The sequence below is a fragment of the Numida meleagris genome, chromosome 1 (assembly GCF_002078875.1).
Source record: "Numida meleagris isolate 19003 breed g44 Domestic line chromosome 1, NumMel1.0, whole genome shotgun sequence".
In the NCBI taxonomy this organism is placed as follows: Eukaryota; Metazoa; Chordata; class Aves; order Galliformes; family Numididae; genus Numida; species Numida meleagris.
The window spans coordinates 122820714-122844737 of record NC_034409.1 but is presented as its reverse complement, the minus strand read 5'-3'; the positions used below and the strand labels follow the sequence as shown (position 1 = coordinate 122844737).

Sequence of the window (24024 nt, the reverse complement as noted above, 5' to 3'; positions counted from 1 at the left end):
CTAGAGTATCAAGGGTGGAAGTTGTGTCTCAGAACTGTAATTCTGGGAATTTTATGCTGAGCAAGGCAAGCAAGGGAACACATTTAAAAAACCAACGTATTAATAGTCTGTTTATTTAAACAAAAGACTCTTTTACCATATAGAGGTTACAGGAGAGACTGAAAGAAAACAGATGAATCATAAGTAACATAGATCCCTGCAGAGACATACTCCCGCTAAAAGCGATCAGGCCTTTGTACTTTGCTATACACCTCCTATAAGGCAAGTGAAGACATTAACCATCATTTCTCTGCATCTTACACAATCTCACACACGAACAAAAGCTACAGGAAATTACACTGAGCCATCAGGCACAAACCAAATTCCGGAGTGAGCAATGGTTCACACAGTGCCATGGTTTTGTGAGTCTTCACAATGGGAGAAGTGAGATTCAGCTCTTCACCTATAAGCTACCAGCCCTGGTAGATGGGAGAGTTCCTGGTCAATCTGTCATCACCGCTAGTGTTACCTTCAGACAACATGCTTATAGCCTCATCGGTCTGCTGGCTATCAGTGGTCGATATCTTCTTTGAATCGTGGGTGTTGCTTTGGTAGTTCACCGGTGAGGGATAGTCATTGTCACCCACTGTTGATGAGGACATCGATTCCCAGGGTATTTCTCTCTTCTGCCATTTCAGGTCCACCCTCCATCCTGTCCAGCCATAGAAAGCTAACGTGAAGAGGAAGCCTTGCATCGGATTAAGAACCCCCTAAGAAAGAGCAGAGCAACACAAGTTGCATCAGCAAGGCTTCATTCTGAACTCAGACAAAACATTCTGCATGCATTAACAACTTCCCTTACACTGAACAATTGATGTCTTTAGAAGACGACATTTGCATGCAAATAAAAGTGTACATTGTTCCCACGGCAGACACAAACAAAGCAGAGTGAGAAACCACAACCTGGTGTTTCTGAACGCCAAGGTCTTCCTTGTGAACAGTAGGCACCAAATGGTTTTCTAGCATGAATTTTAGCTGGTCAGCCCCCCGGTGTGTTTTTAACATTCCTTACAAGCTCTACATTTTTTTTAATTCAGAAAAGCAAATATTATACTCTTCACTAAAAGCCAAGTCAAATATATGAGAATAGACATTAGCACACCCAGGCAAATTTTTTAAAATAGTAGCAATTGAACCGTCTGGAATTGTTGCAGATTTCTAAGCCAGTGCAAATGTCCATCAAAGTGGAATGGAAAACCAGGGAGAGACACTGAAAAAGAAAATCCCAAGTGATTTCCAAGAAATCCTCTGTTCCCACTGCTTCAGGATGTTTGAGAAGTAAATGTTTTTAGTGGTTATCATTCTTCTCACAGGAAAATTATAACTTTTTTACAGACTGTAAATAATAGCTCAGTTGCTAGAGCTGACCATGTGCTCTCCAGGTGAGCAAGAGTAAGGTCCCTGTCACACAAACGTGCTCAGTCCTTGTCAGGCAGAAGGTTGCAACAGATGCATTGCACTGCTTAACTTTCCATCAAGCAGCTCAAGAGCTTAAGTTCACAGAGCATGTTCAGGCCTCACAGGTATTTAACACCTTCAGAATAAACTTTCTTGAAAAAGGAACCTGCAGTATCACCTCTGAAAAATCCCTTGTCAAATATTTCAACAGGAGAGAAAAGGGTGGAGTACAGTAAGAACCCAGCATCTTATAGCTAAATTCTGGTGCACTGCTTTTAAATTCCATCATGTATTTTCCCCTAATAGCTGTCCAAATGTTACGAGATGTTATTATTTCTTATAAGTCATTAATAATGAAAACTTTAGTTACAAACAGACAATGAGCAGAAAATGCCCATTTGGGGGGCAAATCTTAAGGAATCATGAGCTAAAATTTGCAGCTTGCATTGTGCTAGGGGTTAGAAAGGGTAGACCATAAATAACTGCAGTGGTCTGTTCTGGATCTTAAAATGGGTAGCACTCACTCATCGCATACTCCAGTAAATGGGAGAAAATCTTGGCCTTCGGTACCTTTTTGGCAAAGTTCACATGTGAGGGGCACTCCCGGTGACCACTCCTTCCTTTCTCTTACCCTTGACTTTTCTTCCTTGATTTTCTGAGCATTTCCCCCAAACGCACTACACTGGTGCTGTTCCACCAGTCTTACAAAAGTGATTTCAAGGACTAAGAAATACCATTGCTGACCTACCATTATAATCCATGTGATGAGTGCAGCACTTCTAATGTTTTTCAAAGGTGTTTCATTGATATCTGGCTGCATTTCGAGATAGAACAAAAGGCTCTCGTTGACGATGTTAGACGACCAGCTATTGCAGGAATAGTAAAGACCAAGAGAACAAAACAGTGATATATATATACATATATATGTAGGCATATGTAAAATACAAATTATTTAATAAATAATAGAAATTAGGAACCTTAATAAGGAGAGTGAGATTTTTTTTTAACATTAAGTCTCAGTGTGGAGGACCCATACCTCTGAGCCTATGGTCAAAAAACAGGCTCCTACCTCCTAGCTCAGGCCTAGACAAAGAGATCAATATACCCAAACAGAATTAAGCCTGATCATGTGAGCTTAATGCACTGAGATTATAAACAAATTTGATCCACAATGGGAACATTATAGACAGTGACTTCATTTGGTTGCATCTTAGAAGTACAATACTCACAGTTAAAGGAAAACAAATGTGTGCATATACACTGTGAAAGGCTGTAGAGACTCCAGCATCCCTAGAATTTCAGGGTTAGATTTGAGCAGATTTTCAAAATGTCTATAAAAAATCTACAAAACAAAACTAAATTTGACTTTAAAGTCCTTGAAAATGCCAGTAAATTTTAGAAATAAAGGTAATTTTTTGTTCTGCAGAAGGGTGGGCATAATTAAGCCTCATCCTCCAAAATAAAATGAGAATATGATACACTAATACAGGTTATAGTCAATGGTTGTAATTTCTTATGACTTCTAAGCAGTCAGGACAGCTTTTCTGTATATTTCTACTGGAGCTTCAGGAAGGAAACCACTTTCTGAAGGGGTTTATACATATCCTATGTTTTTTCACAGTCTAAAACCTTATGCTCATCCCTCCCAGCTGTGCAGGTTTCTCTGCTACCCCACATTGCCCAAAATTTCCTTGACCATCTCATCTGCTTTTTTGACCTCTGAGATGGAACAGCAACTCTCCTAAGCTTCTAAGAAGATGGTACTGTCTCAGTCTGTCTGTACAGTGGGTACAGAGGTACCACTGAGTTTTTATACTCTAAAGCTTATGTTTTATCAGCAGAAAAAAGCCCCAAACTAGAACCATGTGTTTTTGTTTGTCTGGTTGGTTTTTTATTTTGTAATAGGACAACTCATAATGAGACAAAATGGAAATAAACAGTCAAGCACACTGTGTCCATGAGGATTTGCTCCTTTCTTTCACGCTTGCTCCCAGACTAGCAAGCTGACCACAGTTCCTTAGGTTGTAATGCACTTCTGTGGTGCCTCTGGGCTCCAGTATAAGGCTCGCTCTTTCTGTAACCCTGGAAGCTTGGATAGGTCTCTGCTCCCTGTTATTTTCAGCAATTGCCAGCATGCCATGCTTCAGGCTGCTTTGCTGCTGTCAGTGTCTCTGTTCCCACTGGCTACCCCACCCTTCCCAGAAGAAACTTCTTTCCTGAGAAATGACCATAGTTTCCCTCCATAGCACTCAAGTATACAGCAGCAAGGACAAGATAAAAAGGCAGCCTTTCTCCCTGTTCAGCCTTTTAAAGCATTGAAATATGCATTAACATACCCGTGTATAAAAAAAGACTTTTTCACAGATGGTGAAATTTGGACAAGTCTTTTCACTACTCCTAGGCCGCTTCCTTCCTCCTTCCTCCTGTTATCCACATAGGTGGTGAACACTTTCCAGCAGTGACCACGTCTTGCTAGCTCACTACAGAGACCCATGTAACATGGATCACTCCCTCATCTGGTGCCTTTTGGTGTTATAATTGCGAGACTGCTCCTAAAGCAGGACTTCTTTCATCTCAGTTTGCTGAGTGCATCCAACACCTTCAGTCCCATTCACCACAGCAGCACCTTTCACACTGGATGGTGCTGCTGGAACAGAGGTACAGGGGATTTGGGGATGAGGTGTGCACCCTCCCTCCTTCCCCATCTTACTTGAGCCCTTCTTACCCTCCCTGCCCTACCACAAACTGCTGGAAGGTGGAATATCAGAAAAAAGATTAGATGACAAGAAATTTCACACACACCACACGGAGATTTCCTTTCTGGTGCGTAAGTCTGTATTTCCAGCCAATGCTCCATACTTGTTTCACACACTTGAGATCAGCAGGCCATAGAGATGATGCATTATATAATCATAACCAGGGCCATGAAGCATGCCCTAAGAGTGTATTTATTGTAAGTTTTCAATGGCTTGTTTGATGACAAGAGTGTAGAGCAGGCTCTGGGGAATGTTGCTGCTGTTTCAGACAGCTTTAGGAGGTACCCAGCCACTTTTTTTTTTGCTATTGTTTCTCAGTGTCATTGTTTTCCTGTTGGTTTAACATTTTTATCATTTCCTCGCAGTCTTGTGATGCTACGTGAGTGATTCAGCTAGTTTGTGAACTAGTTTAGAACTGTATCTTCCTTAGAAACTTTCCATTGCAACCATAACGACAAGCAAATGAAGTAACCCATCAGATTCTGTTCTTGTCCCCAGTCGTCTCCAATTGGGAAAAGACAGGTTAAAACAAAAAATGCCACTCTTACCAAACAATGAATACCAGCATAATTTTGAAAAAGCGCATCTGGATCTCTGTCCCCAGCCGTCTCTCATTCTCCGTGTAAATCCCTTGTCTCCCTTTCAGTAAAGAGGCAACTGGAAAGTATAAAGTTGTGTTCATTAATATATGTACATCTCGTTATTTATAGGTACAAAGATACAGAAAACAGATGTCTGTAAAGGGGGAACAAAGGAAACGATGGCTTTGTCTCCAGCAGCAAATCTCATACATAGCCGAATACTAAAGGAAAAGAAGTATATCCACTAAGGATTCCTGAAGTAGGTGGTATCCCACTAGCAGTTTTTTCTTCTTTCAGTCCCATCAAAAACAGAAAATATGGTCAGCACACTTTTATAATAAAAAAGTAGTGCTCACAGCTTCTCTATGATGTGTGTGACCTAAGGAAGTATTTATTATGTGATGTTCAGACTAAAACAGAATACCATCAACACTATTATACACTTCATAGGTAACCGTGCTATGACTACCACACCTTTAAAACTGGAAGCTGTAATGCCAAAAGAAATAGACAGTTAAGCCACATACCGTTCAGATATCACAAGGAATCGACATATGTACTAACACAAACATAATCATTGTGTATTTTCCCATAAGAGGGACAAACTTTGAGAGACTACCCAATTCATTCTAAGCCCATAACATTGTGATTATATCTAGGTATGGCTGTTTGCAGCCTCAGCAAACTTGCTGAAAAATCAGGAACACTCTACGACTTCTTCAGCCAAGTGATTCTAGTGTTCCATTTGTCTGTAACATTTTTGCTGCCTTCCTACTTGAACATCTTTTCTTTAACTTGAAGTTTAATGGCTCTTTTACTATTCTCTACAGCCAAGGAGAAATTCTGTTTTTAAGAAACATCTAAATTCCCAGTTCATTACATTCTACAGATGTCATTATGAAAATCTTTTTTTTCCCCTTGTTGCTTTTCATCATTACTTTCATTAGACAATACAAAGAAACTGCAGGCTGTTTGAGAAAACTTGTGCTGGCAAGACTTCAGAACAAGGAGACACAAGACATCATCTTTAGCAATGTGTATTTCTGAAGGTGAGAAACAAAATTTGATACTTAGTGCCTACAGGACATTAAGTACAGGTAGCAAAGATAATATAGGCACAAATATTAAAGTAGCTGTACAGCTAGATACTTTAGCCATACAATCTGTCAGAGGCATATGAACATATATGGACATACCTACTAAAAGCACACATACATAAACACACATGGATGCACGTCACATACAAGCACAAACATTCATTATTTATGTTCTCATTGAAGACCTTTGCTGCTGTGTGTTGTCCTGTCTTCCATATGTCATGCTATGGAAGGTAAGTTTACTGTTTACCAAACAACTGATTTCAGTACATTCAAAAAAAGTCTATGCCTTCAAACCACACAAATATAGCAGCTAACGCAGAGTGGAGGAGTCAGTCTACTGACTGTTTTTACAGACTGTTTTTACAAACATCAATTACAGGTATTTTTGATTATTAAAAATTTAGGCTAAAGCATATCTTTTCCCTATAGAGCATTTCGGCACCAGCCTTTGGAGGTAACACTTGTTTTCTGTTTGTTCCTGCATAGAGATATTATTCTAAATTTAAAAACAAACAAACAAACAAAAAAAAACCCACCACCATTATCCTGTGTAATTAGGGAGATCCTTGCTATGTGCTATCTCAGAAATGCAGGTTACAAGACTGAAATAATATAATGACACAAATACGGTTTGTCATTTGTACCAAGTACGTAGCACTCTGGGACTTTGAGATAAGTGAAAAAATAGAAGGTACCTCAATAAAGGTAATTAGCTGTATTTCAGTATGCAGTTGGCACAGCGTTGTCTACACCTATAAAACTTGGCAGTGTAACATCAGCAAAAATAGGCAGATATTCCACATATCAAATATATTTTCTAAATATTCCATGGATTTTGTCAGCTCTTCCTTTGATAATGGGCATTACTGAGGAATGCAGGGCAGATGGGATGAACTCAAAACAGAGAGTCTCCTGTTGCTGTTCTTATATATTGAATATGTAGATTGTAAGTATGAATTCAGGCACTGAAAACATCTAGTGCTGATCATGTTACATTAAAAGAATTCATTGAACTTGTTCCTTTTTTTCCAGTCACATTTCCTCAAAGCACTGGACACTAAATCAAACAGGAACTTTGGGATCTCAGCTGAATTGTATACAGTTCCCACTTGTTTCATAATCTCAGAATCAGGAGTAACAAAAATCTGATCCTTTTTTTTTAAACTCCTTAGCTGCAAAGAAGTTAAACCAACTATCAGATATTGCCAACATTATCCTTAAAAAAGAATTAACTGCATTCCAAAATATACATTGGTACCAATATTACAGTAGCATCAAATATCCACCATATGCTGCCAAAAATACTTTAAATCAAAAGTAATTTAGTAACGTAGAAATAACTTTGCCAATCTGCAATAGTAGAGATCTAAAACAGCATAACTTCAGTATGTGATCAGTGCACCTCTAAGGCAAATTTTCTACTGAGATACATAGTGTCTTCATTTTGGTAGGCAATACTCTTCTACTCTCGGCTGCATCTGTTTTGATTTTAATGAGGAGCTATCCCACATCCTTGGATACAAAGGCATGACTTTTTACATTATTTCCATTTTGCTAAATAATACATGCTCATTCATGTTGGCCATTAGCAACATACCTGCAGTCACTGTCCTTCTGAACAGGACTGGGTTGACCACCAGCACCAGCAGGAGTGGAGCATAGGTAGTGATGTAATGTGGGATTGCGTGCTCCAGGCCCCTTTCACAGCTGAGAAAAAATTATTAACAGATTATTCATTATTTTCTTTCCACATCTGACAGTTTTGGCTATTTCATTGATGTCACCTTTTACAAAAACCAAAATCAAACAAACATAAAAACACACAAAAGGAATTAAATCAACAGGTGCTAAACTTTTAATTCTCAAATTTTCATAACCAATTCACATGGGACAAAAAGTTGATTATTAACTCGCACCATCTGTGAATTTTCCTTGAATTCAAAGGAGTAAATAGAAAGCTGAGACCAGGAGCAGGAGAACAGGAGGGGACCAGCACTCCCTGCCTTCAGCAGCCCTGTGCGCTGTGTCACCTTCCTGGGCCCCATGATCCTATAGTGGCTCACAGCAGGAGCTGCACCACAGCACTGAAATGTCCCAGGGCATGAAATGTCTGTGAGGTATCTTCAGGGCCCAATAAAACACAGGATACACAGACTCAGTAGGAGACACTACTCAAAGATCAAAAAAAAAACAAACCCAGTATTTGGATGTCTGTCTCTAACACTGTTGAAAAGACATCCAAATGACCACAGGGCACCATGGTTTCGGAGTCTGCTTCCAGAGGCCTGCTCACCTGGAAAGGGATGGGTAGTAAAGCAGCACAACGCCCTCCACGCAGAGCAAAACTGCCAGCCCCCAGGCCATCATATGGTACAGCACGATTGTACTGGAGGAGCAAACAGGACAGAGGTTATTAAAGACACTAACCCTCAACCTCCTCACATGGTAATGTGAGCATGGGACAGACGTGAGGAGAACAACACTGGTAGCACATCATGCTGAGGAGAGCAGGAGGGATAGGGGCCCTTCAGAAAAAAGATAAGTCCTGGGGGCTGGGCAGGCTTGCACTCAGAAGTGTCCTGTCCTCCAACCAGAGGCCAGAAGCCTCTCCTTTGCTCCCACATCTCCAGAAGGAAACCCTGTGTTCTTCATTGCTCCTGTGGACAGCACATTCAAGAAGAAAAAACTGAAGAAGGGAACCAAACAGCCAACCAAGCACCCTTCTGAAGGCTGCAGAGAACTGTTCGACTTGGAGAGTCACACACTGCTCCCGTATGAGGGAGGTTCTCATCTATGTGCTTAAAAAATCTTTCATTGCTGTTTTGTATTAAGGTTAACACTTCTGCCACAAAAATCAATTTCAAGTACAGAGCAGATAAAAAAAATAGTGTCTTGCTGCAATAAGTGTCATAATGCCCAATCTGCACCCTATTTTTCTGAAGGTTAAATAATTTCAGTTACATTTAAATGCTAGTTGGGCACAAGCAAATCAATACCTGAGCATTGCCCTGGCAATTGAAGCACTTAGAACACCACTCACAAAGATCATTATCTGGTAACCATGTGAACATCACATGTTTGCACAGACTTCATTTATACCCTCAGACTGCTGCATGCAAACACGGACAAGCAGCACTAGAAGTAAAACAAGACATTCAGAGCTTTCATTCTAGTACCTCAGTCCCGCTGATCTTCTTACCACCAAGTAAGAATCAACAGCATAGCAAAACAACCACCAGAAGCCAGCACTATATAACAGCTGGATCCACATCTGGAAGAAAAAAAGGCAAATGTCACAGCTGCTTCTTAAATATTGCTGGGGACTCAAACCTCTTGCCTGGGGACTTGTTCTTTAAATGTGTGCATTTTCCAACTGAGATTTGTGAGGTATGTATTCTTACTCAAAACTGCAGTATTGCTGTAGCCAAGGGATCTGCTCCTAGGTAAACTGAGCAGTTTGCCTTCATAACTTGTTCAGTTGTTTAGAAAACCTGAGACACGAATGAAGTCTAAAGTAAATAATTAAACAACGTTTTAACTTTAAAGATTACTAATGAACACTTTATTTTAAAAAATTAGTATAACAAACATTTTAGTAAAATTCAGTTTTTCAGTAGCTGAAGCATGAAAATATAACTGAGGTCTGTCATCACCACAGTGTGCCTCTGTATCATGGGTTCTCTGTGTGATGGATATTTATCCACAGTCAAGAATTTGAGTTGGTGTTACTACTGAAAAAGATGAGATGCAGAAAAATACCCAACACTGTCTATAATGATCTCCATAGCTAATTTTTTATGAAAATCCAAAGGAAACAAGTTCAAGTCAAGTTAAATTCCACTGCATTTTTGAGTTGACCCTATACATTTTTCCCATGAGCCTATAGAAGATAACTGACCTTTCTTAGACTCTGTTTATAAATTCCAAATCTCTTCCTGACAGGAGCTGACTATTTGTAATGGTGTGGGACTATTTTAATATTTAGATTACCTTCTGTTTAAGCCCTGCTTTCAGCTCTTATCTGAATATCCTTTGTCACAGCTCTACAGTAGCATCCTTTTACACCTGGAAACCAACATACTTATTACTGAGCCAGACATCAGTGACTTGAATTCTACCATTCCTTCCTCTAATGGTGAATCAAGCTGGGAAATACTTCCTTACAACATGAGTATGGCTCCTACATCTAGTCATCTGTGACATTAATTATTCAGTATTTAATCAAAATGCTATGACATTTTAATAATACACGAGTCAGAAAATAAAATTCCAGTCTTCCTGCTAGTGCACTTTATTCACAGCACTCAGTATGTAACTTAATCTGCACTATCACGTATTTGCTGCAGTTAAAAAATGCAGAATTTACTATATATAAACACATACATACAAAAATAAACCTGAGGTCTTTCTATATATAAATTCCAACAGAGACTAGATGGTGGCCAAAAATAATAAAAAGCAGATGCACCTAAAAACCAAAATTTTCACATGCTATCTAGCCTCTTGCAAAATGCCACATCTTGCTATAGAGAGAGAGTATCCATCTACAGGTCAGAGGGTCTTATTTGAAGGAGATGCTTCAGGGCCTCAGTATTTGGAATTTCATTGACTTGTGGGTAAATGAAATAAAACAATAGCACCAGAAGAAGCCTAAAATAGAACCAGAAACATTTTATTAACTCACATGAGAATATGTTAGGGGAAGTAGGGTCATTTTTCATTCCAGTATAATTAAATTTAAATTTAGCAAGTGACTCAAACTGCAGCCCTTTCCTGGAGCCCAAGAAAGGGAAAATAAAAATTGTGGTACACCGCTATGCTGCTCGCCATTTAACCTGAGATCAAAATGAAAAACAAACAGTCTGCATACAGCATCTCTCTCACTGCTTAAAAATATTACTTTTTGTGGTAAGGGTCTGAAAGCAAAACTTAAGACTTATGGAAACGTGGTTTTCAAATGGGGCATTCCTGCTGCAAGATATTGATGTTAGTAGTTTCACTTTCCTTTAAGGAAAAAAAAAAAAAACTTTAGTATCTCATAAGCAAAAATTAAACGTGTATGATGGAAAATTGAGAACTGATAGGTGTGTACAACTGATGCTTGCTTCTGCCATGAAATTGTCATTATTTAGGCATATGAAATACCGCAAGTACGTTGCCTTTTGGATCCTGTGTGAGCAAAGCAAGCAGGAGTGTACCCTTGTACCTACCGCGCTGCCCACGCAGAAGGCAGAGGGCCACACATCGGTCCCATTGGCCACCGAGATGTTGGCGACAAAGCTCGGGAAGCCCAACCAGATGCTTGATCTGAAGATCACACCTGAAGAGAAACACATGAGTGCTCTTTTTCTGTCAGCATGATCGCAGTCACATGCTTGCTGCTGGTCGCATGTTCTGCACAGCAGCCTGGCTTCTGCGTGCTCACAGGGGAGCGCAGTGCAGACTGGATACTGGGGTGAGGGCTCACGGGAAGCAGCCGTGAGCCTGGGGAATTCACCACGTCATATCATGGAGATCTAAGTCTCACTTACCTACAGATACTATCATACACTTCCCTAAGAGAAATCCAGTGGCATTTAACTGATTGGCATTACCAGTAACTAGCAACTTACAATTTAACCTGCAGATATTCATATTGCTATTGGTCATTTCTCTACAACTCCTCGTTTCAGAAAAATGTTATTTAACACTTTTCACTGTCTTCAATTTTACAAGCAGCTCTTTTCCTATCTGTCAAAGGGCTGAACAAAGCGTGGCCTTGCAGTTCAGTAAGAACAATAGTGACTTTTTGCTGCTGAGATTTAGTGGGTTTGCTTGAAATAGGCCCTAAGGCACCAGCACAAAGCACCAGCACACCACACTTCCCATCCACCAAAGTGAGTCTAATTCAAGCACAACTGTGGATAAATAGTTTTAGTTTGCCTGTAAAAGAGAAAAGGAAAAAATAACTTTATGTACTGCTGGCCTCATCTGACTGGGATTAGGAAAAATTTGTTCTCCGAAAGAGTGGTCAGGCACTGGAACAGGCTGCTCAAGGAGCTAGTGGAGTCACCCTCCCTGCAGGTGTTCAAGAAACGTTTAGATGTTGTACTGAGGGACATGATTAGTGGGGAAATATTGGTGGTAAGTAAGTGGACAGCTGGATGATCTTGGAGGACTTTTCCAGCCATGGTGATTCTATGGTTCTGTGGTTATATGATACTATGATTGCAAGGCCCTTTTCTAAGTGCTTTTGTGCTCTTTCCATGTCTTTCTCTATTTTCCCATCCATCGCCTGTTTTAATATTGGTATTTCTTATGTACCATGTGAAGACCCGGCTAAGTGTGGAAGTGGAAAAGGTGTAAAATCCTATCCCTTTCACAGGCAGCCAGAGAGACTTACACAGCAGTACTACCTCAGTGATCTAACACGAGAGAAAAGATGTTAATGTGGAAAAAACTGAGCCTTCATTTCCCCAGTAAGTGCCCTGGTAATTTCTGTCTAACTTGGCAGTAAATTCCAGGGCAGATTTAGACAGCCCATCACCGGGGGCAGGGCTCCCTGCTAAGGGTGCTTCTCCCCTTCCCCATGCTGGTGCCGTGCTTGATCTGTGCACAGCTGCGGTTCCACGCACCGTGCCGCCAGCCTGCTGTGCCCAGTTGTGGGTTGGTATGTGAACAGTGGCACTGACTCTGTTTGAGAGGATTTACAGACATGTGCAAGTATTTTCCAAGCGCAGTCCTAAGGATCAGCTAAGTTGTGTAAGTCAGCTTTAGTTATTCATGTGCTCCCTCGCCTCTGCTTCTACGCCTTCCTCTAAGTGCCAGCCAGTGCAGGATTTTAATTTGAAGTAGAGATTTTGGTGTAGATTTGCCAAGAACTTTTACTTTTAAAACTTAGCTATTAAGCAAGACCTTTCTCCCCTCAAGGACTGCCCTTTTCTCATCTCTCTCAACCCAGACCTTCCCCTGAACACACGCAGCACATTCCCGACCATTTGCCGGCAGGGCCTGCTGCAGCACGGGCGAGGGACGCCAAGATGGCGCTTACCTGAGGCACCGAGGATGTCACACACGGAGATAAGGAGAAGAATGGTGGAGGAGGAGGAGGCTTTGGGCATCTTCCGCAGACTCTGCCCCTTCTTCGGCAGGAGCTGCAGGATGGTCAGCAGCAGGCTGGCGGAGGCGCTGCCAATGCAGACCCCACAGAAGACCTGGGGCTGGAAGTTCATCACAAGCTGCGTGGCTGCATCCCGGTTGGGACAGCAGTAGGTTTCTAACCTGGGAGAGGCCATGAAGCATCCGGCTGGTGGAGGGGGCCCGCGAGCAGAAGCCGCCGCTGTTGCTTCCAAAAGGCAGCGTGAGCTTTTTCTTCACCCTCCCCATTAGACCTCAGTGGTGAGAATCACGCGATTGAGGGATCATGTGCTGCTGCTGCTGGAAGTAAATCCCCTAGAGCAGCCTTTCTCAGCCTCTCCTAGCAAGGAGATCAGATCAGAACAACACCACCCAGTGTAATCTGAAACATGCCCCATGCTTGCTCAGAGCCATTGGCAAGAGTTCACTCAAACATTTCTGCTTGCACAGTGTGTGATACAGGAAGACTTAAATCCATCAGAGCATTGGAAATGGTTTAAAATGAATAAGGATGGGGATACCAAAGAAGGAGCATTACATTTTAATTGTATTTCATTTTAGCCCCCTCCCACACACTGCACTTTAATTACTGAAAATTAATTCAAAAGATGGGCCTGGACACAATCAGTCCCAGCTTTTGCTGGGAGGAGCAGGTCTACAAATCCACACCCAAACCCAAATCTAAATTTTAGGGATCCAACCCACCCACCTCTCTAATTAAAAAGAGAAGCACTACATCCTATCACTGTGGAAAGAGATTACCTTCAGGAAGCCATATTAACCTCATCCCATTTAAACCACAACCACAGAGGCTTCTCTTCAGTCTGTGCTGTGTTAAATCAGAGGTGGAAAATTCCAGGATTTTTGCTTCCACAAGAATATTTTTCTTTCTTTTTTTTTTTCTTTTTGGTAAGGGTTTAATATGAAAACAGGAATTTGACCTGAAATGTTTGCTTTTTCTTTATAAGTTAACAATATCCTTTAGTCAGGAGTCCTCTTAGATGTAGAACAAAATACAATCATGAATACAAAAATTAACTCTCCCTTCTCAGAGAAATTTCAAATGCCCTGCATCAGTCCCCACACCTCCATAAACTGTGTTTATATGAACAGAATGAAGAAATATACAGAAAGAAGCATAGGTGAAGTGAACTGGATGCTAAATAACAGTTGTGGATATTATAATCAGTCCCTGCAAGAACAAATGACCTAACCTTACTTTTTTTCTCTTCTAATGCCCTTGTTTGTATATTAGCAGCTGGATGAATGGCAAGGGGATGCTGTGTATATAGTCATTATGAAACACAGGCTTCAGCCAGTAAGTTCGCCTGCAGCAGAGAAGACAGTCTGGATGCCCCAGCCCTGCCAATGCTGCGGCATCCAAAGAGCAGGATGTTAGCTTACAGAGCCAGGTGTTCACACATCAGCTAGTGTCTCTGATCCCAGCACAGTCCATAAAGATCTCTGGCCACCAAGCCTAGAGCCTAATCTTAGCCTACAGCTGTTCAGCTCTTCCTGCCACCAATGTGCATGGTGAGCTGCACTGCTGAGTAGGCTCTGCTGGCTCTAACAAGGACTGAGGCATTCTTATTGCCTGTTACAGCAGCTGAGCGAGAAATTGAATGCTCTCTGGGTGCTTTTGCTGCTTTCCAGCACACAGAGATTTTACTCCTCATCCATGGATGAGGATAGGTGAGCAATCCAGATGTTATAATCCTATGTGCTGCTACTACCATGCACACAAAAACATACTGGAGACAGGAAGGTTATGAACCAGATTGCCCTGCTCCAAAACATGCCTTCTTGTTGAGGCAAAGAATATCTATGCTCCGTTGGACTGAGGCTCCTTGGTCGTTGTTCCATCTCAGATGAAGCACCAGTGCATGGAGTTGCTACCTCTGTCAAGATACCGCACTGCAATCGCCCAGCTAGCTGTGATATCAGTAAGCGTAACAGAAAATGCTCTCCTTTTTCTCCTACAAATCACTGCCTAAAAGACAATGACTGCAGTTTCATTTTCATGCAGATTCTGGTAAATTCACAATAAACACTAAAAACTGGTCTGGAAGAAACTACTAAAAGTGATTAGAAAGGAACCGGTTCCAGTGCTATTAAAGAACAAAAATTTAAAGCATCCCACAGAGACATTATTACTTAAAATAAAGCCATTGTATACCACATATACAATGCAAATACATATATATTAAAATAAATGATGCTTGCTCTCATTGGAAGATTGCTTTACTTTCCTGATCTACATGTGGAACAGCATTACTTTTAGATTATCAGGCAGAAAGTGAAACTGTTCCATAGAAGCCTTTCACTGCTACTATGATTTTCTTGTTTCTCTCACTATTCCTGTTGTCCTTCTCCTTCTTTTAAATGTTTGAAAGTGTGTCAAGTTGTTATCCTGACCATTTGTTCTGGCTTCCAGATAGGAACGTTTAATGTGTTTTGCTTTTTTCTGCTTATTATTTGTTTTCACTGTTCCTGACTATGGTTTTCTAGTTTGCCCGTATGGATTTACTATTTAATTATTTTAACTTTTCTATCCCTTTTGTTTGGCCACCTCAAAATTACTTGCATTCCTCAACTGTAGACTTACACCATGAAGGTCAGTATTTTATATCTTGCTCCCCTTTTCTCTCCACAGCTTTTCCAGCTGTATACCCTAATCTTATTCTTTACCTCTCTGAGTGGAGGACTGCTTTTTAACCGCTGCTTCTGGATCCCTTCTCTCCTACTCTCTCAGCATTTGATCACGCATTTTCTTACAGAGAGGTTATGTGATTCTTTCTCTGCACATTTGTATTGGAAACAAGGTCTGTGACCTGTTGTAGAACAGATATGAAAAGAAAATAAAGTTATTAATGAGTGAATGGATACCTGCCATGATGAAAACAGACATGTCTTTACACAGGGACATCTGAGGCTAAATAGGAGATGGATCAGCCAAACTAATAAGCTGCCCAGCATCTCAGCTGGTAAGAATGATCTAGTCTGGCCCTCACGGCTGCACTCAGTGTAAAGAGTCACAGCAGTCACAGAAATCCAAAGCTGGTTTGGCAGCCTTATACCTGAGATTACTTTGGCTTCGCATGATTATGAAAATGAGAGGATAAAAGCTGGGGCCAATGGCAAAAGAAACAGAAAAGAACGAGCAGAAAGTAAGAGAAGAATTATTTTGCCTTGTTGAGGAACATTATTTGGTATTCAATACAGCTCAAATCGTAGTTCCTAGATCCCTTTCCCCTGAAATTACAGACATAGCTCCCACTGACCTCAGTGGTACCACACACACCCTCATTTCTGCACCAAGGCAGTATCCCAGTTAACCAAATGCAGTAGCTTGAAGATAAACATTAGCAGACATACATGAAACGTTCAATTAAAGTGGTCATTTTAAAAACCAATCAAACAGATGTGCAGAGCAAATGCATTGCTCAACACTGAAAGTTCCATTCCTGTTTTTACATATTTGCAGCAATGTGTCCAAGAATGAGAAAGAAATACCGCACTCCTTGCAAGGAAAACAAGCACATACTCCATATGCACAGCTTTCAGAAACACCCACACACGCTCTCCTTGGACCCAGGAAATAGCACTTCTGAGGTACAGCCTGTGTGCATCATTGAGATGAAATACTGCCTTGTCTGGCCCAAAAGGAAAACAGGTTTACAAAAATATGACAGGCATGTGTTTCTGCTCTTGAGGAGCATGGTACAGCTGATGCTTGAGTATGCAGTTACAGATATTTTAATCACTGTTTTAATTAAGTCTGGGGCTTAATTAAGGTAGAGAAAGCAGAAGGAAATTTATGGATATAGAGACATTATTAGTTAATGTGTACAATTCAGTGCATCTCTGCCTCCATTTAAAGCTCCCAGTAAAGATCTTTGTTACTCTGCAAATGCAAAAACTCTTTATTTTATCAATGGTTCGTGATCTTGAGTCTTTACTGGTCTTATACACATTACCTGGCATAACATTTCCTAAACTGATGAAAGGTGAGCCTGTCTGCAAGCCGAATGGGTGCAATAAAACAAGTTATGATCTTCCCAACAGATTCTGCAATACGCTCTCTGAACATATAAATATTCTGTATGCTTAGCACAGTTCATTTTATCTGCACAGGCCTCCAGTAACTAGATTTACCATATAAGAAACTGGACTACTTTTACAGCACTTTTTACAGTTCTTCCCATTGGTACCACTATAAATATTTAGACCTAGTTTTTAAAATCGCATTTCCCTCAATGCATAAATGAAATGAATTGGGAAATCCATACTTGATTATTTCTGCTTATGTTTCCTGTAAATTTAGGCAGGAATATCAAAACAGTGATATTGAGTGTAACATCTGTCATGATTGTAGCAGCTAGAGATTACACTGAAAGAATTAGAAGAAAAACAGTGGTATCACTTCCTTTCCCCCTGTGATTTGCATATAAATATATAGGCATAAATCATTAATTTACATTTAAGGATGGTAAATGTTATTATAAAAGGATAAAAATAAATGCATCTCCACTGCATAATGTTTTTCTTTTTGTTTCCTTTAAGAATAAAAACATCAATACACAAAATTAGTGTACATTTGGACAGCTAAATAAGCGTGCGTATTTGACAAAAGAAATCATGTTACCTATATTTTACTGATTTCTTATATACCTTCTCTAGGAGAATGTTATCCTGCTTTACTTCTGTGAACAAGCACATGCAAATTTGTTATGGAAACTGTGCCTCTTTTGCATTAAATAAATAAGGTTTATATGGCTGAAAAACATAGTAAATGAATAGAAAAAAATGCATTCGTAAACTGAAGGAAAAAAAACACCAGGGACTGGAAGAACAAAATCTCCAATTCTCTATGCCAACGTTGAGAATATTAGTCTTTGAACTTGCATTGAGACAGATTTTGTGGCCACATTTCTGGACAAATTCCACCATTAATTGCTGTCATCTTTATATTAGGGATACTCTAAAAGTAATGCCTCCTATTTTATTATGTTGGCCCACAATGCCTGAGATGGATGTTGGTGGTATGGATGTACAGGCTGAACCTTCCCAGCAATATTTCATTCAACTGACTGCTGTAAAAGACTGAAAAGAAAGAATGTTATCCTTCCCACACAGAGTGATATTGAAAATTGGACCTTAATGTTTTTCTAAGCATGCAGACAAGTACCCTGATCAACAAGGATGCTGAATGTCTACCCCATCCTCAGTACCTTCAGAAGGTTCCCTAGGCACCACTGCTTCCACATTCTTTTTTAGAAGCGTTGTTAGTTGGTTCCCTCAGGATAAATTAGGTGGGACATTCTTATATCCTCATCACGATTGTCAGACTGTGGGATCCCATTAGATTGCGTCTCCTGCTACCTGAAGTAAAATTTTCAAAGCCCACTAGCACAAGAAAATGATCTCATAAAACCTCTATTCCCAGGTCAGTCTATGTATCCAAATCAAAATATATTAAGAATTAATTTCACAGTACTTAGAATGCAAAAAAGTCTCTAAGGATCTGTGAATTTTGTCACTAGAAATGTCAGTGTACTATGGCCAGCTAGATGGCCTTGGTGAACGCCGTAGCCAAATGCTGAAGGGAAAATACTGAAAGTCCAAGTGTTCAGCTCAGGTACAGAGCTCAGGGTCTGGCTGTTGTTCTTCTCTGAAATCCCACAAGCATCACTGGATTTCTGTCCCTTCCAATGGCTGCACAACTGGCAGTCAACCCCCCAGTAACTTTGGACAGGGTGAAGGAAACTACAACCTCCTGCTCCACAAATTGTTATCTGGTAGTTTCTGAAAAGAGCAGAAAGCTCAAAAGCATGCCTTAGCTAGCTCAGGAAATCAAGAGGAAGCTCAAGAGTAAAAACAGAAGTGTGATAGTGCAAGAATTGCCCTTGACTTTTCCATTCTGAAGATCATGATTCCCATATCAGAGATGACCTTTCAGCCCAGAGTGGAAAAAGTAATGAGACCAACTCATCAGCACCCAAGTACCTTACTGGGTATGCTCATCTGGTGAACGGCAGGGCTACTTAGTACATTTACGTAATAGTCTGGCTGCCTCAGGTACTCCTATAGTGACCTGCCTGGGACCATGACCACAAGAAGTTGGTTGGTTCTGAAGCTGCTTCAGAAAATGCAGTGTTCTGAAAGAAACCATCTGTGTACCTCTTCTACTCCAGAATTCAGACTTTCAAAATAAGTTAACCTTTGGAGTTGTAACAGGAGCTGAGTTCTCACAGAAGATGGGCAAGAGAAAAAAAAACATCCGTTTTCCTCAGGATGTTACTAACAATGCCTCACTGCCATAAGTAGACTCTATCCTGGAGACAAAATCCAGGTTAATGAAGCAGTACCTCCCACAGCAGCCTTAACCTTTCAACTTAGAAAGGCTCATATCAGGAAAGGTCTGTCAGCCGAATGCTGACAATTTTTCTCATTCATATGACTCAGTAGGATTTCCTCAAACCTCCCATCAGCTGTTAAAACTTTTCTGCTGTAGACCCCAAAAAGAGGAGAGCATTTCTACTCCTTTTGTATAAAAAGTCATGGCAGTCCATGGGGAGGTGGCATGCACAGTAAGAGTTCCTGCCCCTGTGTACTCCCAGGCACACTCAATTGGCCTTATATTGCCGTGATATTCCCAAATCCCTAAATGTAGAACCTAGATTCTCATGGACACTTGATGTTTCACGGCACCCTGCTATAGTGTTGCTACTAATGACTTCATGCTGCACCCATGTTTAGGTGCACTCTCACAGGATTCTATGATCTCCATCTGACAAGGTTCAGGTTTTGTGTAACTACGCTGAGAGAAAAAAGGCCATTTGTAATGAAGGAACTGTGGTTATTTATAGAACGCACCCAGAGATTTATTTACATATGGCTGATAGGCAGAAAAAAGGAAGGTCTGTTTGGTTTTTGCTAGCAAATGAAGACAAAGTCCAAGTGAAAAATTGTAGATTACAAGACCTTTGCCTGCTCTCATGCATAGTCTGGCCTCTTGCTTTTATTTACCCTTTAAAAAGCCTATTTCACAGCATTTGCTGCAGACAGAACACTTGAAACCCTCCCGCTGGCATTTTCTCTGGTCACCTCTGCTCCAGTTCTCATAGAATCATAGAATGGTTTGGGTTGGAAGGGACCTTAGAGATCATCTAGTTCCAACCCCCTGCCATAGGCAAGGACACCTCCCACTAGACCAGGTTGTTCGAAGCCCCATCCAGCCTGGCCTTGAAAACTGTGCAAAGCTGGCCTATTTCTAATTTGACAACTGTGATTCTGTTAACATCAGAACTTTCACAAAGTTAACAAAAAGTTGAATAAAGTTTTTTAAGTAAGTCTATCAAAATATTTTCAGTTTCTAGTGGCTTTCATTTCAGCCCCAAAGCACCTAGTCACACTTCAGTTCTATTGCTTAAATCCTTCATAACTTAAGGCAGGTCTAAATAAAAAAAAATATGGTATCACAGTGAGCGTGAAAACAACAGAAAGGAGGTGCTTTTCAATAGTAGTAATAAAAACCAAATTCTATCTATTAACTGGGGATTCTACAATGAATTCTTATTAGTTGCTTCTAACTAATAGCATATTAGTATTTGTATTACTTCAAAATCACTAGAATTTAGATATATGTTGCTCTGATATCAGAGTTTAAATGCATTAAAGACTGCTTGTCAGCCTCTGAGGCTACATTGCTCAAGCAATTAAAATGAGACCGTGCCATTTTTTTGTTGCGTAAGGACAAGTGGCACAGCACCATGTATATAGAGAATGTTATTACACAACGTGTTGTCAAGGAGGATGGGCAATGTAAAACATTTCCTAAAGCACAAAGATAGAAATGCAGCAATAAGAATAAATGCTACAGATGGTGCTTCACTGAAATGACAACAAAGCTTCTTAATGCACACATTCATATAGCCAAAATATAGCTAATGCTATATTTTGATATATATGATATAGCAAAATGTAGCTATATCATACATGTATATATGTACGTACTGCTGCAACACTTCCACAACTGAAAAAGGGAGGTTTCATCCACAATGTAACAGGCACTGATCCATGTTATCCCCAAAACCGTGCTCAGATATTGCCTAGTTAGCATGCTAACAATGACAGTACAGACAGCACAGACTGCCATGTACCTGTATTTGAACCTACACGCTCTTACCCTGCCGTTTAGTTTATTTGTAAATTTGTAGCCTGATATCCTGTAATATGATTTGACCAAGGGGCCTGATGCAGGAACTGGAACAGCTATACAGATAACAGAAGCACCATGGCCCTACACATGACTTAACCTGTGCCTGAATTTGCCTGCCAGCAGAAAACCCCATCCCTAGGGAAATCTGGTTACACGTTCATCTGCTCATTAGCTTTATGTTGTCTTCTGATTCTGCTACCACATGAGGAGTAGCTCTTTCCCTTTTATTTGACTTCTTGTTATCATGCAAAATCATGTAAATGTTAAGTCATGAAGCACGTTATGGATTATAGGAATCAGTGTTGGTCTCCTTTGTCTATAGGTCTGATCGTTCTCAGGAGCTAAGCTGAGAATATTACTGTTAGCAAATCATGTGTTTTTTTCTCTTGGTCATTCACAGCCACAGTTTGTTCCACAGTGAGCTCTTTTACCTTCAGAAAATTGCTTGAGGTACTAGGCATTTGTGATGATGTGTCACTAGTGTGTCCCCACACAGTACTGCGCAACTCTGCAGCAATAACACATGGCTGCAAAGAGCACTGATTTACAGAAGGTGTGTTCTCCACTACAAGACTTGCTTGAAATTAAATCCCAGAGCCATACTTGTGTCAATTTTTCCTTTCATTTTCTCCTTCTTTTTATAATCTGGTTGCCCAGCCGATGTAGGAGTGAAGGGTATGGAAGCTTGCACTGGGTGCAAAGACAGACCGTAAGGACTTGGTGGTGCAGATCACGATGTGCTGTGTTCTACAAGGAATTATACAGGAGTCTGGGCACCCAGCCAGTTACAAGTTATTCTGGAAGTGCCTGTAAAAGGCAGTACTGCATGGCTTCCTGATAATGCTCCAATGCTTGAAAACTAAGACATCATGAACATGAAGAGTGTATCTATCTACACCAGTGGTCTTGTGTACCAAGTATGGCTTTGTTAGGTATGAAATTCCTTTGCATCCCTTCTGGTGTTCTGTACATGCTGCTTGTGCGCATCATTGGTGTCCAATAAAGTTTTCTTTAGACCAGACTGAGGATCTTTGACAGCAAGACTGTTACAGGACTTTGCTGACGCAATTTGAGGATACAGTGATAAACAAAAGGGGTTCAGAGAGTAAGCTCGACCTGTGCTTTTGACTGCCTGTGTTCTTTGCAGCTCACTTGCTGGCTGTGCCTGCTCTGCCTGAGTCAACTCCTTCTAAGACAAGTCTGTTGTAGTTGAATTTAGTCACAGGAACAGAGCAAATCAAGGCAAATCTGAGTTAATTCTTGTCTCTTTGGCTCTCAGTGATTCAGCATTGCAGGTAGAATCATGGAGTCTTTTCCATCCTAGGTTTATCTCTGCAGCTAAGACCTAGATGTTGCTAAATTCATGGTTTACTTTAATATGGAAGTGGTCCATGTCTCAAGATCCAGTACTTAGAATTGAAAAAAGTTTGAATCAAAACCTTCAGAGGATACACATACCAGAATTTCATATGAAATACTATTCTTTCACAAATTCTACCTTTATAAAAAGTCCTAGACAAAGAACACAGAACAATTTTTTTTCTTCTTAAAGAACTAAAGAGGTCAACATATATCTGAATATTTCTCTGAAAGATCAAGAACTTCTAAAGGTTTATCCAGCATTAATTGTGAGCTCATGAAGCCTTATTTGCAATACAAGAGAAACAGGACACACTTGGGAAAGCTTTTTAAGTGTCTAAATCACAAAGGAGATATCCAGCAGTTTTTCAGTGTGGTATTTTTCATTCTGGGAAAATAGATCATCTGTTGAAATTAAAAGTGTTCAGCAGAAGAGCATGATTATGTTGAATTCATCAGAAGGAAGATGGCAGGTTTCCAAAGTAAACCCTCCTGGTTTCCAGCTATGCCAAGATGTCTGTCTGTCTCTTGGGCTGCTACACAACCTGTTTCTCCAGGTTTCAGGACTTTCAGACTCCAGAGTAAACTGCCAGCAGCTTGCCACCCCTTGAATTACTTTATAAAAAATTACATCTGCTACAGGAACTTCTATCACTGTTTCAGCTACTTTGGTCTCTGTGATGGTTACTTTCAAAGGCACTGAAGTTTCACTGTATGTTTCACTAAATGTACCATTAACATTACAAAGAATTCATTTTTGCTCCACATGCAACACATGCCTACAAACCCTACAGATTTCAACAGTCATATTACAGATTGCTCTGCCAGTGGAATCAACATCTACAGAGAACTCTTTGGGAATAAGATAGGCAATTCCATAACTCAAACCTTGTGATCTGTTTTCCCCCTTAAGCTGTCAGCACTATCACTGGATTCACAGTATCCTCACAAAATTCTAGCCCCTAGAAAAAGGGTTTTCAAATCCTTTCATCTTCATTGTAGATATCACAGTGTAGGTACATGTCTATGTATCAACATTTCTTCCACCACTGGTGACTAAAGCAATTCTGTAGCTGATTGTATGGAATAAGATGTGTTGGCGCAATTAGCAAACAGAGAGGCCATTTTGGCAAATGCCGCTGACAGTGCGTACCAGTCTGCTGAGATTCTCTGCTGGAGGTCGCAACTCCTTTAAATGAGGAAAATGTGTCATGGCTCATCTGCTCTGTTTCATAGCCTACTATCTCCGCTTAAACTGTAGATGAACTATGCATGTCCTAGGGCATCAATTTTCTATTTCAAATGGCTGAGGCAGAGGTGCTTTGTCTCCTCACTCAGCTGTAATGTTTGGCAGTAAGCTCCAAGAAAGCAGTGGTAACAAACAGTGGGTAATTGTAAAGGCTTAACTCACCTCAGGTCTTTACTCTGTTGCCTATGAAGCAGAAGCCTCTGAT

At 40.5% G+C, this 24024-nt stretch overlaps 1 protein-coding gene across 1 annotated transcript; it reads right to left on the bottom strand.

Moving 5' to 3' along the window:
* Positions 98-20903, bottom strand: GPR143 (G protein-coupled receptor 143). The gene is made up of 8 exons (XM_021410831.1): positions 12905-20903; positions 11085-11194; positions 9051-9145; positions 8168-8260; positions 7472-7581; positions 4742-4850; positions 2186-2303; positions 98-749 (listed from the first exon to the last, which is right to left on the bottom strand). Exons 1-8 carry the CDS (start codon positions 13146-13148, stop codon positions 450-452), a joined length of 1179 nt encoding a protein of 392 aa, XP_021266506.1. The 5' UTR covers positions 13149-20903; the 3' UTR covers positions 98-449.

Excerpts from the sequence above, each read along its gene's own strand:
- GPR143 (XM_021410831.1), bottom strand. The coding sequence starts at position 13,148 with ATGGCCTCTCCCAGGTTAGAAACCTACTGCTGTCCCAACCGGGATGCA. Across the intron at positions 9,146-11,084 it reads CCTTCTGCGTGGGCAGCGCG|ATGTGGATCCAGCTGTTATA; the intron begins GTAGGTACAAGG and ends TTTTTCTTCCAG. Across the intron at positions 8,261-9,050 it reads AGAAGATCAGCGGGACTGAG|TACAATCGTGCTGTACCATA; the intron begins GTACTAGAATGA and ends TTGCTCCTCCAG.